This window comes from Toxorhynchites rutilus, chromosome 2 (genome assembly GCF_029784135.1).
Source record: "Toxorhynchites rutilus septentrionalis strain SRP chromosome 2, ASM2978413v1, whole genome shotgun sequence".
Classification (NCBI taxonomy): domain Eukaryota; kingdom Metazoa; phylum Arthropoda; class Insecta; order Diptera; family Culicidae; genus Toxorhynchites; species Toxorhynchites rutilus.
Window position 1 is genome coordinate 222,846,345 of NC_073745.1, and position 12,150 is coordinate 222,858,494.

A 12,150-nucleotide genomic window follows, 5' to 3' on the forward strand; every position below is an offset into this window, starting at 1 on the left:
GGTTCGGCTAGAAATACATACGCAATCAGTTTTTGTGCTCTTTGTAATTTCGTTGCCTATCAGATAACAGTCAATAAAACTGTTTACCCTCGGAGACGAATTTCTCATTTCACGAACAAACCCGCTCAAGTTCGAATGTATCGTTTCCATCAAATGGTGATTTGTTTTGTCGTTTGTTTTTGGTACGGAATGCGCCATAAACCCATCCCCTGGGCTGTGTACTTTCCCGTTGACTGATTGCTGCCGGTTACGGCTGACCCTGCCCCAACACACGATCAATATCAACGCTCTTTCCACCTTGGAAATATCCACCACGATCGCATTACTTACGCCTTCTAAATTTGATTTATCGAGGACAACCCCGTTTGTTTCTCCTTCAATTCCTTCGCCTCCGATTCAAAATCTTCGAACGATCTTAATGCCGATGAGCGCGACGAAAGTGATTCGTCAGTCAGTCTAATTCGTATCCCCTTGCTCATTACGTAGGGTGTTGTGTTCGGAGCCTATTCCCACTTGCAGAGGCAGCTGCCGACGCTATCGGTTCCGATATGTCAGATAGATCGTAACAACACGATTTTGTTTTGCCTGGCTGTTTGATTTGTTTTTTTTTCACCCTACATACAGCAACAGAGCAGACGTGGATATGATTATCCGACTGGGCGAGAGAGAGGACGCATCGTCGTTAAGGTGGTCGTTATCGGATTCAATTTATCGGAGTTAACGATCCGTTTTCGTGTTTTGTTTGCGTTCATTGGCGTCATTGCGCTGCCAAAGGTCGACTCTCCGAAGGTTGTGTCATTCTCTGGAAGCTCTGAATTGAAAGCAGCTGGAATGAGCAATTTCCAGTGGCAAATTTGTGATCAAATTGTTTTCGGCTGGTTTCAACAGTTTTGATTAAAAAAAAATCATGCGTCTCCACGTAACCATCGAAGCACATCGCGTCTCCATTATAGTTCGAATTCTCGTTACCATCAGCGAAACAATTCCCTTTGTTGCAACATCTGTGTTCAGCCATAACACCATAAAAGATTTTGTCACACTTGGATGGCTGCACACATTGATTGAGATGTACTTAATCTTTGATTCGTATTTATTTTCCACATAAGGCGGAATGTTCCGGTTCAGCGATATTCTACGAAACCAAATCAGCCGGAATCAACTTATGACTTTCGTTTTGTTTGTTATGATAATTGCGATTATTTATACATGGAACACAGCGCGCGAGATGTCTTGCTTCCCTCCACTTTTACATCTGCAACGAACGCGCTCCAAATATTCTGAATCAGTTCAGCTCCATTCATTCATAATTTCATTCGAATGATTTTTTTTGGACCAACTGTCAGTTTTATGATGTAGGGGAATGTTAAACAATCTTTTTTTTTCAGTTCCTCCGACGCGACGACTGGTTCCGTTCGCTATAAAAGCGAGAACACAGAATCGGAGTCGCAAAAAAAGAGCGCAACAAATCCGAATGTTTCCGGTCGATTCAATAAACAATGGCGCTAGGGCTGTCGGTGCATCTCTCAGCCGAAGTAGTGATGTTTGATGGATTCAGATCAAGGTGAGGGTTGTAGATCATCAGTCAATCATTCAAATCATCATCGATAGATGTTGCGTTCGGTTGAGAGGGTAATAAGTGCTTTGACACCCATCTTCTGTCTCGATTAATTACAATAAAGCATAATGAATCGGAAAATCGGGATGTGATTGAGTAAAAGTTCAATTTTCCTGATATGCGAGGGTAACTATTTATATATTGGCAACATTGAGGTTTTAAGTGCCATCAGACGATTCCATAACCTTTATTTAAAATGTCATTTTCATCGATATCGATTTGTATTATCACTTGAAAAGGTAAAAACCGTCGTACAACGTTTTATTATTACTTTTGACGAGGATTACCATTAACAGAGGTGTCTTGAAACTTGAAATGATCGTATATCGAAATTTGAATGTGGTCGCCTTTCGTTCACCAAAGGACACCAAAGGACACCCAAACCAAAACAACTCGGCTTGCCAAATCAAACAATTTTCGAGAATTCGTTATACAGAGAAACTACGATATAACGTACATTTCATTTTCAAAATTGAACTCAGAAACATAGCTCATATTGCTTTATTGATGCTGTTTGATTAGAGTTAGTGAATATTGATGAAAAAATCCAACTAGAAGGTGAAGCCAACCTTTCGCATGATGTTTCCTTTCATACTGTTGATTGAGGGTAAACAGATAAAATGACCACTTGTTTGTAAAAAAAACTTTTTCTCTGTAAGAGTACTCTTCTTCCGATGTTTGGTGGACTTGTTGGTAATTGTATGGACTATTCTTATAATTTTCGTTTAGAATTTAACTCGTAGTTTTGTTTTGACCGTTTGTGGAAGCGTTTTTTTTTAATTTGCGTTATAAAATATAACATTTTTTAAAATTAGAATCACAAAAACTTAATATTAAAATTAAATTCTCTCAAAAACGGGGTTTCTTAAAACTCTGAAAAAATATATGAATAACTCATATAATAACCAACAAATAATCCATACATTGGAAGATAAGCACTTCTACAGAGAAAGAAATTTTCTAACAACTTTTTCGTGTTTTCTGGTTTTATGATACGCAAGACTAAAGATACCCTAGCTTTTCAGATGATGTTTTTAGAATGCTGAATGCAGATATAACATATAAAAATTTCAGGAAGGTAAATTCCATGAAATGAAAAATAAATAAAATATTGAAAAACTAAAAAAACTAAAACAACTAAAATAACAAAACATAGAAAATAGTATATTATGCTCTAATCAATAAAACATGTGACTTGATATTAAGAAAAACATATACATACACCCAGGTTTTTTTACGCGGTTTTTACGAGGTTTTTTGCGTGGATTTTCAATTAACGCGGATTTTCCAATTAACGCGGTTTTTTTACTCGGATTTTTGTATTAACGCGTTTTTTTACGCGGATTTCCCAATTAACACGGTTTTTTTCATGAGATACGTATCCCCCGCGTAAAAAAAAACCTGGATGCATACCATCCTAGATTTTTGATGTGTTATATTTTTCAGCATTCCAAAATATCATATGAAATACTAGGACCTCGTCACCATGATTTCAACACCATTCGATAGAACCCTTCCTGCTAGACAAAACTATGTTAATTGTATTTTTAAATGATTTAATTTTTCATTAGTTTTCAGGCTTAGAAATGGGCTACCCAGGAGGCAAGAATCAACATTTTCGACAGCTGCTCTTCTTTGCTTTTCATCGAGGTCAAAAAGCTGCCGAAACAGCCCGGGGCATTTGCGACGAGTATGGAGAAGGTCTATAGCACGAAAATGATTTGCAAAGTTCAAAAGTTGCGACTTTGACATCGAAGACATGCCCCTTCTGAATTCGATGGAGAACGTCTCAAATTACTTTTGAAGGAGAACGGTCGCCAAACCAGTCGTGAATTGGCGGAAAAAATGGACTGCGGCGAATATATAGTCGATTAACTTATTTATATAATTATTGTTCTTACTATTTAAGTAAAAGCTACGCTACGAACTTATTCCACAACTAATTATTTATATGAAAATAAGCAATAGAATAGGAAATATATCTCGAAAACGAAAAAAACAAATGTTCTTGAAATTTTGACATTTCGTGTTTAAAAGGTTTAGCTTTCCAATAATTGTGTAAACAGCCAGAGTTTCCTTGCTCACGACATAAAAAAAAAAGTTATTTTAAAAATAAACTCAAAACAAAAAGATAATTTAAGTGAAGTAAAATGTTTTTCTCAGAAAATTTACTTAAATAAATTTTATTTGTAACTAAAAAGAAATCAGCCCAGCGGGTTCAAAGTAACGAATTTATCTATGTGCCCTTATTCGAACGAGTCGACAAAAATGTCAATTTATGATTTTAATTTAATTTAAAATAAAAAAATAGTCAAAAAAAGCATGAACCGAACGAAATTAGTTTTTGTTTTGCTCCAACAAATATTTAATCTCTTTCAGAAAATGTTAGACACGTTTTTTGTATTTCGTCCCTTAAATTATGTACACTATAATTTAAAATTAGGGAAAAACCGACTGTTTTGCCAATACACCCATTTTTGAAAATTTATATCTTTTAAACTGCTCATCCGATTCACGAGTATGAGGCATTTCAATAAACTTTCCAGAAATAAATATTATATGACACCTTGAATTTCTACTCTTCGGAAGAACCTTTTTCATGGGCTTGTTGTATGTCTGTTTGTTTTATGATTAAAATCGGGACTTCATAGCGGATGAATTTGTTTGATATGATTTTATATGATGCTCAAATAGTCGATTTATAAAATGAGTATTAGCTTCTTTCTTTTCCACATATTACCAGAGGCACGCCAGGGTCACAATAAACGTAGAAGAGGTGCACGTAAGACGCACAATCGGAAGTACTGATCAAAAGTAGAAAAGAAAAACAAAAAAACACAAACACAGAGCTTTGTCTTCAGTAGCGATGTTAATAGTTCCCCTAGACTTACCCGAGATCATTCGGGCGTAGGATTCTCCAAATAAATCCATTTTTCATCGCAAGTCAGAATTCGATTGATAAATTTTTTTTTTCATAAACTTTTTCGATTTTCCTGCTGTCTTTCGCTCAGCTCATGTTAAACTCATTTTTCGATCTTCTGGATCTTTCCCATGGCTTTCGAATGTATGGAGATGGCTTCATGAGTCACATTCATCTGATCGGCGAGTTGTTGTTGTCTTCGTTCAAAAGTTCTTGCAATACACTGTCCTCGTTCATCTCCATCTGAGGTCATGACAAATCTCGAGTTAATGTCTTCTTTTTCGGTTAGATAAAATTTTTGGGTGACTGTAAACAATACAAATCGCGAATATATAGTCGATTAACTTATTTATATAATTATTGTTCTTACTATTTAAGTAAAAGCTACGCTACGAACTTATTCCACAACTAATTATTTATATGAAAATAAGCAATAGAATGGGAAATATATCTCGAAAACGAAAAAAACAAATGTTCTTGAAATTTTGACATTTCGTGTTTAAAAGGTTTAGCTTTCCAATAATTGTGTAAACAGCCAGAGTTTCCTTGCTCACGACATCAAAAAAAAAAGTTATTTTAAAAATAAACTCAAAACAAAAAGATAATTTAAGTGAAGTAAAATGTTTTTCTCAGAAAATTTACTTAAATAAATTTTATTTGTAACTAAAAAGAAATCAGCCCAGCGGGTTCAAAGTAACGAATTTATCTATGTGCCCTTATTCGAACGAGTCGACAAAAATGTCAATTTATGATTTTAATTTAATTTAAAATAAAAAAATAGTCAAAAAAAAGCATGAACCGAACGAAATTAGTTTTTGTTTTGCTCCAACAAATATTTAATCTCTTTCAGAAAATGTTAGACACGTTTTTTGTATTTCGTCCCTTAAATTATGTACACTATAATTTAAAATTAGGGAAAAACCGACTGTTTTGCCAATACACCCATTTTTGAAAATTTATATCTTTTAAACTGCTCATCCGATTCACGAGTATGAGGCATTTCAATAAACTTTCCAGAAATAAATATTATATGACACCTTGAATTTCTACTCTTCGGAAGAACCTTTTTCATGGGCTTGTTGTATGTCTGTTTGTTTTATGATTAAAATCGGGACTTCATAGCGGGTGAATTTGTTTGATATGATTTTATATGATGCTCAAATAGTCGATTTATAAAATGAGTATTAGCTTCTTTCTTTTCCACATATTACCAGAGGCACGCCCGGGTCACAATAAACGTAGAAGAGGTGCACGTAAGACGCACAATCGGAAGTACTGATCAAAAGTAGAAAAGAAAAACACAAAAACACAAACACAGAGCTTTGTCTTCAGTAGCGATGTTAATAGTTCCCCTAGACTTACCCGAGATCATTCGGGCGTAGGATTCTCCAAATAAATCCATTTTTCATCGCAAGTCAGAATTCGATAAATTTTTTTTTTCATAAAGTTTTTCGATTTTCCTGCTGTCTTTCGCTCAGCTCATGTTAAACTCATTTTTCGATCTTCTGGATCTTTCCCATGGCTTTCGAATGTATGGAGATGGCTTCATGAGTCACATTCATCTGATCGGCGAGTTGTTGTTGTCTTCGTTCAAAAGTTCTTGCAATACACTGTCCTCGTTCATCTCCATCTGAGATCATGACAAATCTCGAGTTAATGTCTTCTTTTTCGGTTAGATAATATTTTTGGGTGACTGTAAACAATACAAATCGCGCTCGAAAAAATAAGAATATATCTAATAATCTATATCTCATTTCAATATCTCAATATCAATATCAATCTCAATAAATCTCATGAAATAATTGTTTGAAAGGTTAAAAGTGTCACTCTTTCTAATACAATATTCAAATTGATCCAAAAAATTACTCCGTGTTACCAAGACTCAAAATGTAATCAACTAACCTCGTAGAAAGTAAACTGTTTGTTTTGGTTTTCAACCCCAAGCTAGAAAATTGCGATCATCCAAAGTGAGCCGCCCCCACTGAATAAATGAAGCGCAACAACCAACAACGAACTTTCGTGTTTATAAAGTGCCAAAAAAGGTTGATACATATAATCAACCTTTTTGTTCGCCAATCGCAAGAAACCCAGCAGTGGAGCTGGGATCTAATCAACAAAAACATCGCACGTGTACTGTTTATCATCCGCCGGTCGCCGGTAATGAAAAAGGGACACACACAAGGTTTCTGTTTTTTTGTGGTCACACAAATTTTCCTTCCATAATCCACATTACCGCCATTGGGCCATCTCGAATCACGCAAGCCAGACGCAGAATGGTTGGCGCTTGCTTCCGATGTTTTTAGTTTTATTGCGTCTTTGTTGTTGTTGAAACTCACGAGACATTTATGTTTGTCGGATCAAGGTCACAGTCGCATTCGTTGGGAATTTTGTGACAACATTAATCTATTCCGATCCTGAATGAATGGCTTATACGTCTCGGTTCTTAGATGTCGAAAAATTCCAATGATGTTATCATTACAAAATGTTTTCATTATTTTAGCCTGGTAAGGGTTATTTATTACGCATCGGAAAAGTTTGACTCCACTGCTAAAATTCCATTTCGCTAGCCGAACGATTTTCTTCATCCCAAAAAAATGCAAGCTTTTATAAAACACAATGCAAAAGCGTAGCAAATCCTTTGAACAATACACTTGCAGAAAAAAAACATCACAAACACTGCTCTGGTATAATGTCCGTTGATGCAAATGATTTGGCCAAAAACCGCACAAACGCTGTGAAGAGCGTGAGTACATAGGATGGAGAAGAAGGGGAAGCGCCTTCGTTGCTGATTGTTCTGACAGTAACATTAACATTCACCGCCCACGGCGAAACCGGCAGAAACAACCAGCAGCAGGTTCTGAGGTATGAATACACACGAGAAAGAAAAAAAAAACACGTGTCCTATCTCAACATTTCACTCTCAAATCCCAAACACCATCCCCAAGACATGTGTCGTTCGCCGATATCCCCCCGCTTCCTCATGCTGTCTGCACACTTAAAGAATTTCGCAAATAGAAAGTACCAAATATCCTGCCTTTCTTCTTCTGAGGTGGTGGGTTGCTCGAGTAGAAAGCGGAAAATATTTGCTTTTTCTGCGCATTTATACATGCATGTTTACGACACACACATACATACGGGGATGAAAGTAGTTGGGAATGTTAGAAGAGGGTTTTACCTCAATTTTTGTTCATTTCAGGATGGAGCGTGTAACCAGATTCCCCTGCTGTGGACTCCAACGGAGAAGCGACATATCATCTGATGTTTCCATTAATTGAAGATGGAAAGTTGATACCACCATATCACTACACAATTACATAGCGGAAGATGTAAAATTAATTTAATTTCTCAGTTCAACCCGAGCTAGCTACGCATTTGTATATTTTCAAAATCTTATTCGATGACCTTCACGCATGGCACAGTCTGCCATAATCATTCGTGACGTTGAAACGTAATTGTGCCATAATCGTGAGTGAGTTCGTGACTGACACCGGTGAATAAAAATATTTACCGAAATTCCTTTTCCTCTGCCCATGGCGTAACACTCGCTCAAGAGCTCTTGCGAATAATATTACTGCCTAAAAATAATATCTGTGGCAATAGCAGTAAAATTTTAACGTCCAAACAATTGCTCGCTATACTTCGTCGGTCGATACAACTAAGCAAGCGGGAACATGGGGAAATATGTGAGAGACTGAATCGTTCATTGACGAATGGATTGCATTTTTTGAAAATGCACCCTCATACATTCATCTGTCGTATCAAATAAGCATATTGTGCTTTATTATATAACCAAAAGTAAAACTGTTAGACAAATTTACGCAAAATTGAAATCTAAACGCATTTCTTAACTTTTAAATATTTTTTAATCTGAAAAATACGTTATTTACTAAACTTACACTCCATAGTAACGTCATGTCGATTTCATGAACATGAGAAAAAAATCAAACTAGCTGACTTCTTTTCATCAAGAAATGATTTTTTGATTTGAATATTCCGAAACATGTTTCCTCCCGAAATATTAGCACTGCATGAAGTCATTTGAAAGCAACCGTTGTATTTGTTGGCAGTTTTTTTAAATGTCTTGATTGTGATAAGTTGCCGTAGAAAAATCAACGCAATGATTTTGTTGATTGACTTTGCCACCTGCACAACACAAACCAGATTTCTTCAAATGAAATTTCAACCCAATACAATATTGGCATATCACATGCATGAACCCAAACGATACAGAAACAGTTCACTATGATCAATAGTTCAACAGTTTGAAATTGAATATTGCCAATTTGAATTTGAATATATCCCCATCTGCTGCATGTGCTTCTTGTTTCTCCTGCACTTGTTCTGCACGAATTCGAGACACATGTTTCCCAAGCTTCTTTGTGTTGCACAGCGATTTGATTTACACGTCGAATAGACGTTCCCGTAAACGAGAGCAATTTGAACTAAAACTTTGGAGGAATAATGAGTGTTCCTTGACGTTATATGAAGATATAAAACACGTAGTTTTGACCCTAACCTGATCATTTTTCTATAAGTAAGTTTTTAAGTAAATTTTCTGATAAATTTCTCACTTTTCCACCATAAATCATCATTCTAATATGAAACAATGATCAAATCAATTTTCGTTCAGGATTTTTTTTTCGCCGCAAGAAAACTATTCTGCTGATTTTTGATCATCGCCAACTTGTATTGTTGGATAAAATATTGGATGAAATGGTGAAAAAACTGCATTTGTTTTACCCAAGCCTAATAGTCATATACAAATAGAAAAAAAAATTAATATTTCGATAAAGATTTATCTCGGAATAAAGTTTGAAGTGCTTCATACAGAATTGTGTGTAGAATACACTCTTTTGTACTATAATTAAACTTGAAAGGGGTCTCAAAAAAAAAATTATAATAATATGAAGACTTAACGTTTTGACGATGTTTTTCAATTCTGTATTTGTATACACACTCGTCAAGAAAATGGCTGTAAGCGTTCAAATTTTAAAAGTTTTTTCAAACTTTTCGGTATTTCAGTCAATATTAAATAAAAGTAGATAATTAGAAAACAATTTTGTCATTTCAGTATCGTTGATTTATTTTTTAGAAAAACAAAAAAAAATTACTTTTGTTCCTAAATGGGTACTTTTAGGGTCAATCAACCAATCAACAGCCGGAGTTTCTTTTCGTGTCTTTTCACCTTCCTAAATAATGAAACGTTATATTATAATTGAAATAGGTACATACTTTCACTTCAGGGAGTATTCTAGTGTAGAGACACGAATTTCGGACGTTTTTTCGAGCTCGGTAAAAATAATACAAAGAATACTTTTACTATCCATTATATCATTATTTGTTCATCTATATATTAACAACAAAACAAAAATTGAACGGAGAAAAAATATTCATAATTTTAATAGTTTTAATAGTGAGAGGGTTAAAAAAAAAGTTGTGCCATGGCGTACACGATTCCAGCCCTTCTGGTTATCTGAAACAAAAAAAAATGAACAGATTCTGAATCAGTAAGGATGTCGCTATCGCATGAACCTTGGACAAGTCAAAAAAATTTTTTTTTGGTAAAATGACGGCCGTTTGAAAAACAAAATGCGGTATAAAATGTTTTTTCTTACGTTCCCCGATTTTTTAAAAATAATAAAATTTTAAAAATATTATTTTTTAGAGGTTCATGCGATAGAGAGATGCCTGCAGATTGTATGAATATAATTTCGACATTAATCGGTTCAGTAGAACTTGAGATATCGTGTACGCCAGTTTTAAAAAAACTAGTTCCGAGAAAAACGCGTTTGAAGTCTATTGCTATGGCCGTAACAGGTTAGATACCACATCACTAAAATGGCTCTAACCCGGTAAATAATAGGATTTTCGATAAGTCCTTTCTAGAGTATATTCTTGAATGCCTAAACTAAATATGAAAGAAAAAGAAATAGATTTTTGTCAAATTTCTAGACTAGAATACTCCCTTAATGAAAAAAATATATCTGTCTAATTATCACTTTAAATAAAGCATTCATACAATACATGTCGTCAAAATGGGCAAAGCATTCTGTGGAAGATGCGTTGACGGACGTAGTGTTAAAAAGGTACCACAAACTGGGTTTTTGTAGTGTTTTAGAAAGACTACTGTACGACTTCGATGTTGTTGAAAATCCGAGTTATTGAAGTTTTTCTTTGTAAATAAAAAAATCAGTAGTATTTTTTTTCAGTGTATATTTTTTCACATTCTAACATCAATACTAGGGTGCCAATGAATGTATGGGAAAAAAACGACCCTCAAATTTCAAAAAGTTACCCTATACAAAATGTTCACAACCTCGAAAAATCACCCTATGCCAAATATCAGCTCAATGGAACTTAAGGAAGAGTGGCGCAAAGCGGTCAAAGTTTGAGTTTTTTGAAAATCGAAAAATCACCCAGGGGGGAGTAAAGGAAATTGGGGTTTTCGAAAAAAAAATTTTGATGCCAAATGTCTTAAAATTGCATGAAACGTCGAGATCTAGTGTCATCTCGAAAAAATTTTTTTGTCAAAAATCGACACTCTGGGACTTTCGGCAGGCGAAACGAAATGTATGATTTAGGGTGCCAATATAAATAGTTATCTCGGTTTTTTATTCGGAACATGCTACGAAATGTTGATTTGCACAATAATATACCCTATGCAAAATATTAGCTCATTCGGACTTCATTTACTGGTGTCGCAGACGTTAAAATTAGAATTTTTTGAAAATCGAAAAATCAGCGGAAATCGGGGTTTAAAAAAAATTGACGCCAAAAGTCTTAAAATTGCATGGCACGTTGAGATTTGCAGTTATCTCAAAAAAAATTTTTTTTTCAAAAATCAATTTTTCAAACGAAAAAACGACCAAGCGCTAGAAAAACATGTTTTTTGACAAAAAAAAATTTTTCCAGATAACCGTAAATTTCGACGAATAATGCAATTTTAAGACATTTGGCATCAAACTTTTTTTTTTAAAACATCGATGATTTTCGGTGTTTTTACGATTTTCAAAAAAAATCAAATTTTAACGTTTGTGCCACCAGTAAATGAAGTCCGAATGAGCTAATATTTTGCATAAAATTTTTGGTATATTATTGTGCAAATCAACATTTCGTACCAAGTTCCGAATGGAAAATCGAGATAATTATTTTTATTATCACCCTTAACCATACTTTTCGTTTCGCATGCCGAAAAAAATGAGTCCCAGAGTGTCGATTTTTGATAAATTTTTTTTTTCGAGATAACACAAGATCTCGACGTTTCATGCAATTTCAAGACATTTGGCATCCAAAATTTTTTTTCCAAAACCCCGATTTCCTTTACTCAACCCCCCCCCCCTTGTGTGATTTTTCGATTTTCAAAAAAACTCAAACTTTGATTGCTTTGCTCCACTCTCTCTTAAGTCCGATTGAGCTGATATTTGGAATAGGGTGTTTTTTCTAGATGGTGAACATTTTTTATGGGGTAACTTTTTGAAACCCGAGATGACCATTTTCATTGGTACCCTAATCAATACTCTTTAACTCTTTCTAAGACACTACTTCGGTACGACTCATAATTTTTGAGATATAAATTGTCGAAGATTTCTCTTACTAAAATCGATACGCCCTTTTC

General features: G+C 34.7%; 3 protein-coding genes across 5 annotated transcripts in view; 1 reads left to right on the top strand and 2 right to left on the bottom strand.

Annotated features, from left to right (window-relative positions):
- LOC129768176 (uncharacterized) overlaps nucleotides 1–3,734 on the top strand; it is a 77,166-nt gene extending 73,432 nt beyond the window's left edge. Inside the window, exons 3-4 of one of the 2 annotated variants that reach the window (XM_055769643.1) lie at nucleotides 1,386–1,561; nucleotides 3,187–3,734. In XM_055769643.1, the coding sequence (XP_055625618.1) occupies nucleotides 1,386–1,546 (161 nt within the window). In that variant the 3' untranslated portion in view covers nucleotides 1,547–1,561; nucleotides 3,187–3,734. The remainder of the gene's footprint in view (nucleotides 1–1,385; nucleotides 1,562–3,186) is intronic. The other variant, XM_055769644.1, reaches the window with a different exon arrangement.
- The window catches only part of LOC129768173 (phosphatase and actin regulator 4-like), a 424,364-nt gene that overhangs the window by 60,961 nt on the left and 351,253 nt on the right, over nucleotides 1–12,150 (bottom strand). The window lies entirely within an intron of this gene.
- LOC129768177 (uncharacterized) overlaps nucleotides 1–12,150 on the bottom strand; it is a 110,460-nt gene that overhangs the window by 15,871 nt on the left and 82,439 nt on the right. The gene's annotated exons all lie outside the window — the stretch shown is intronic.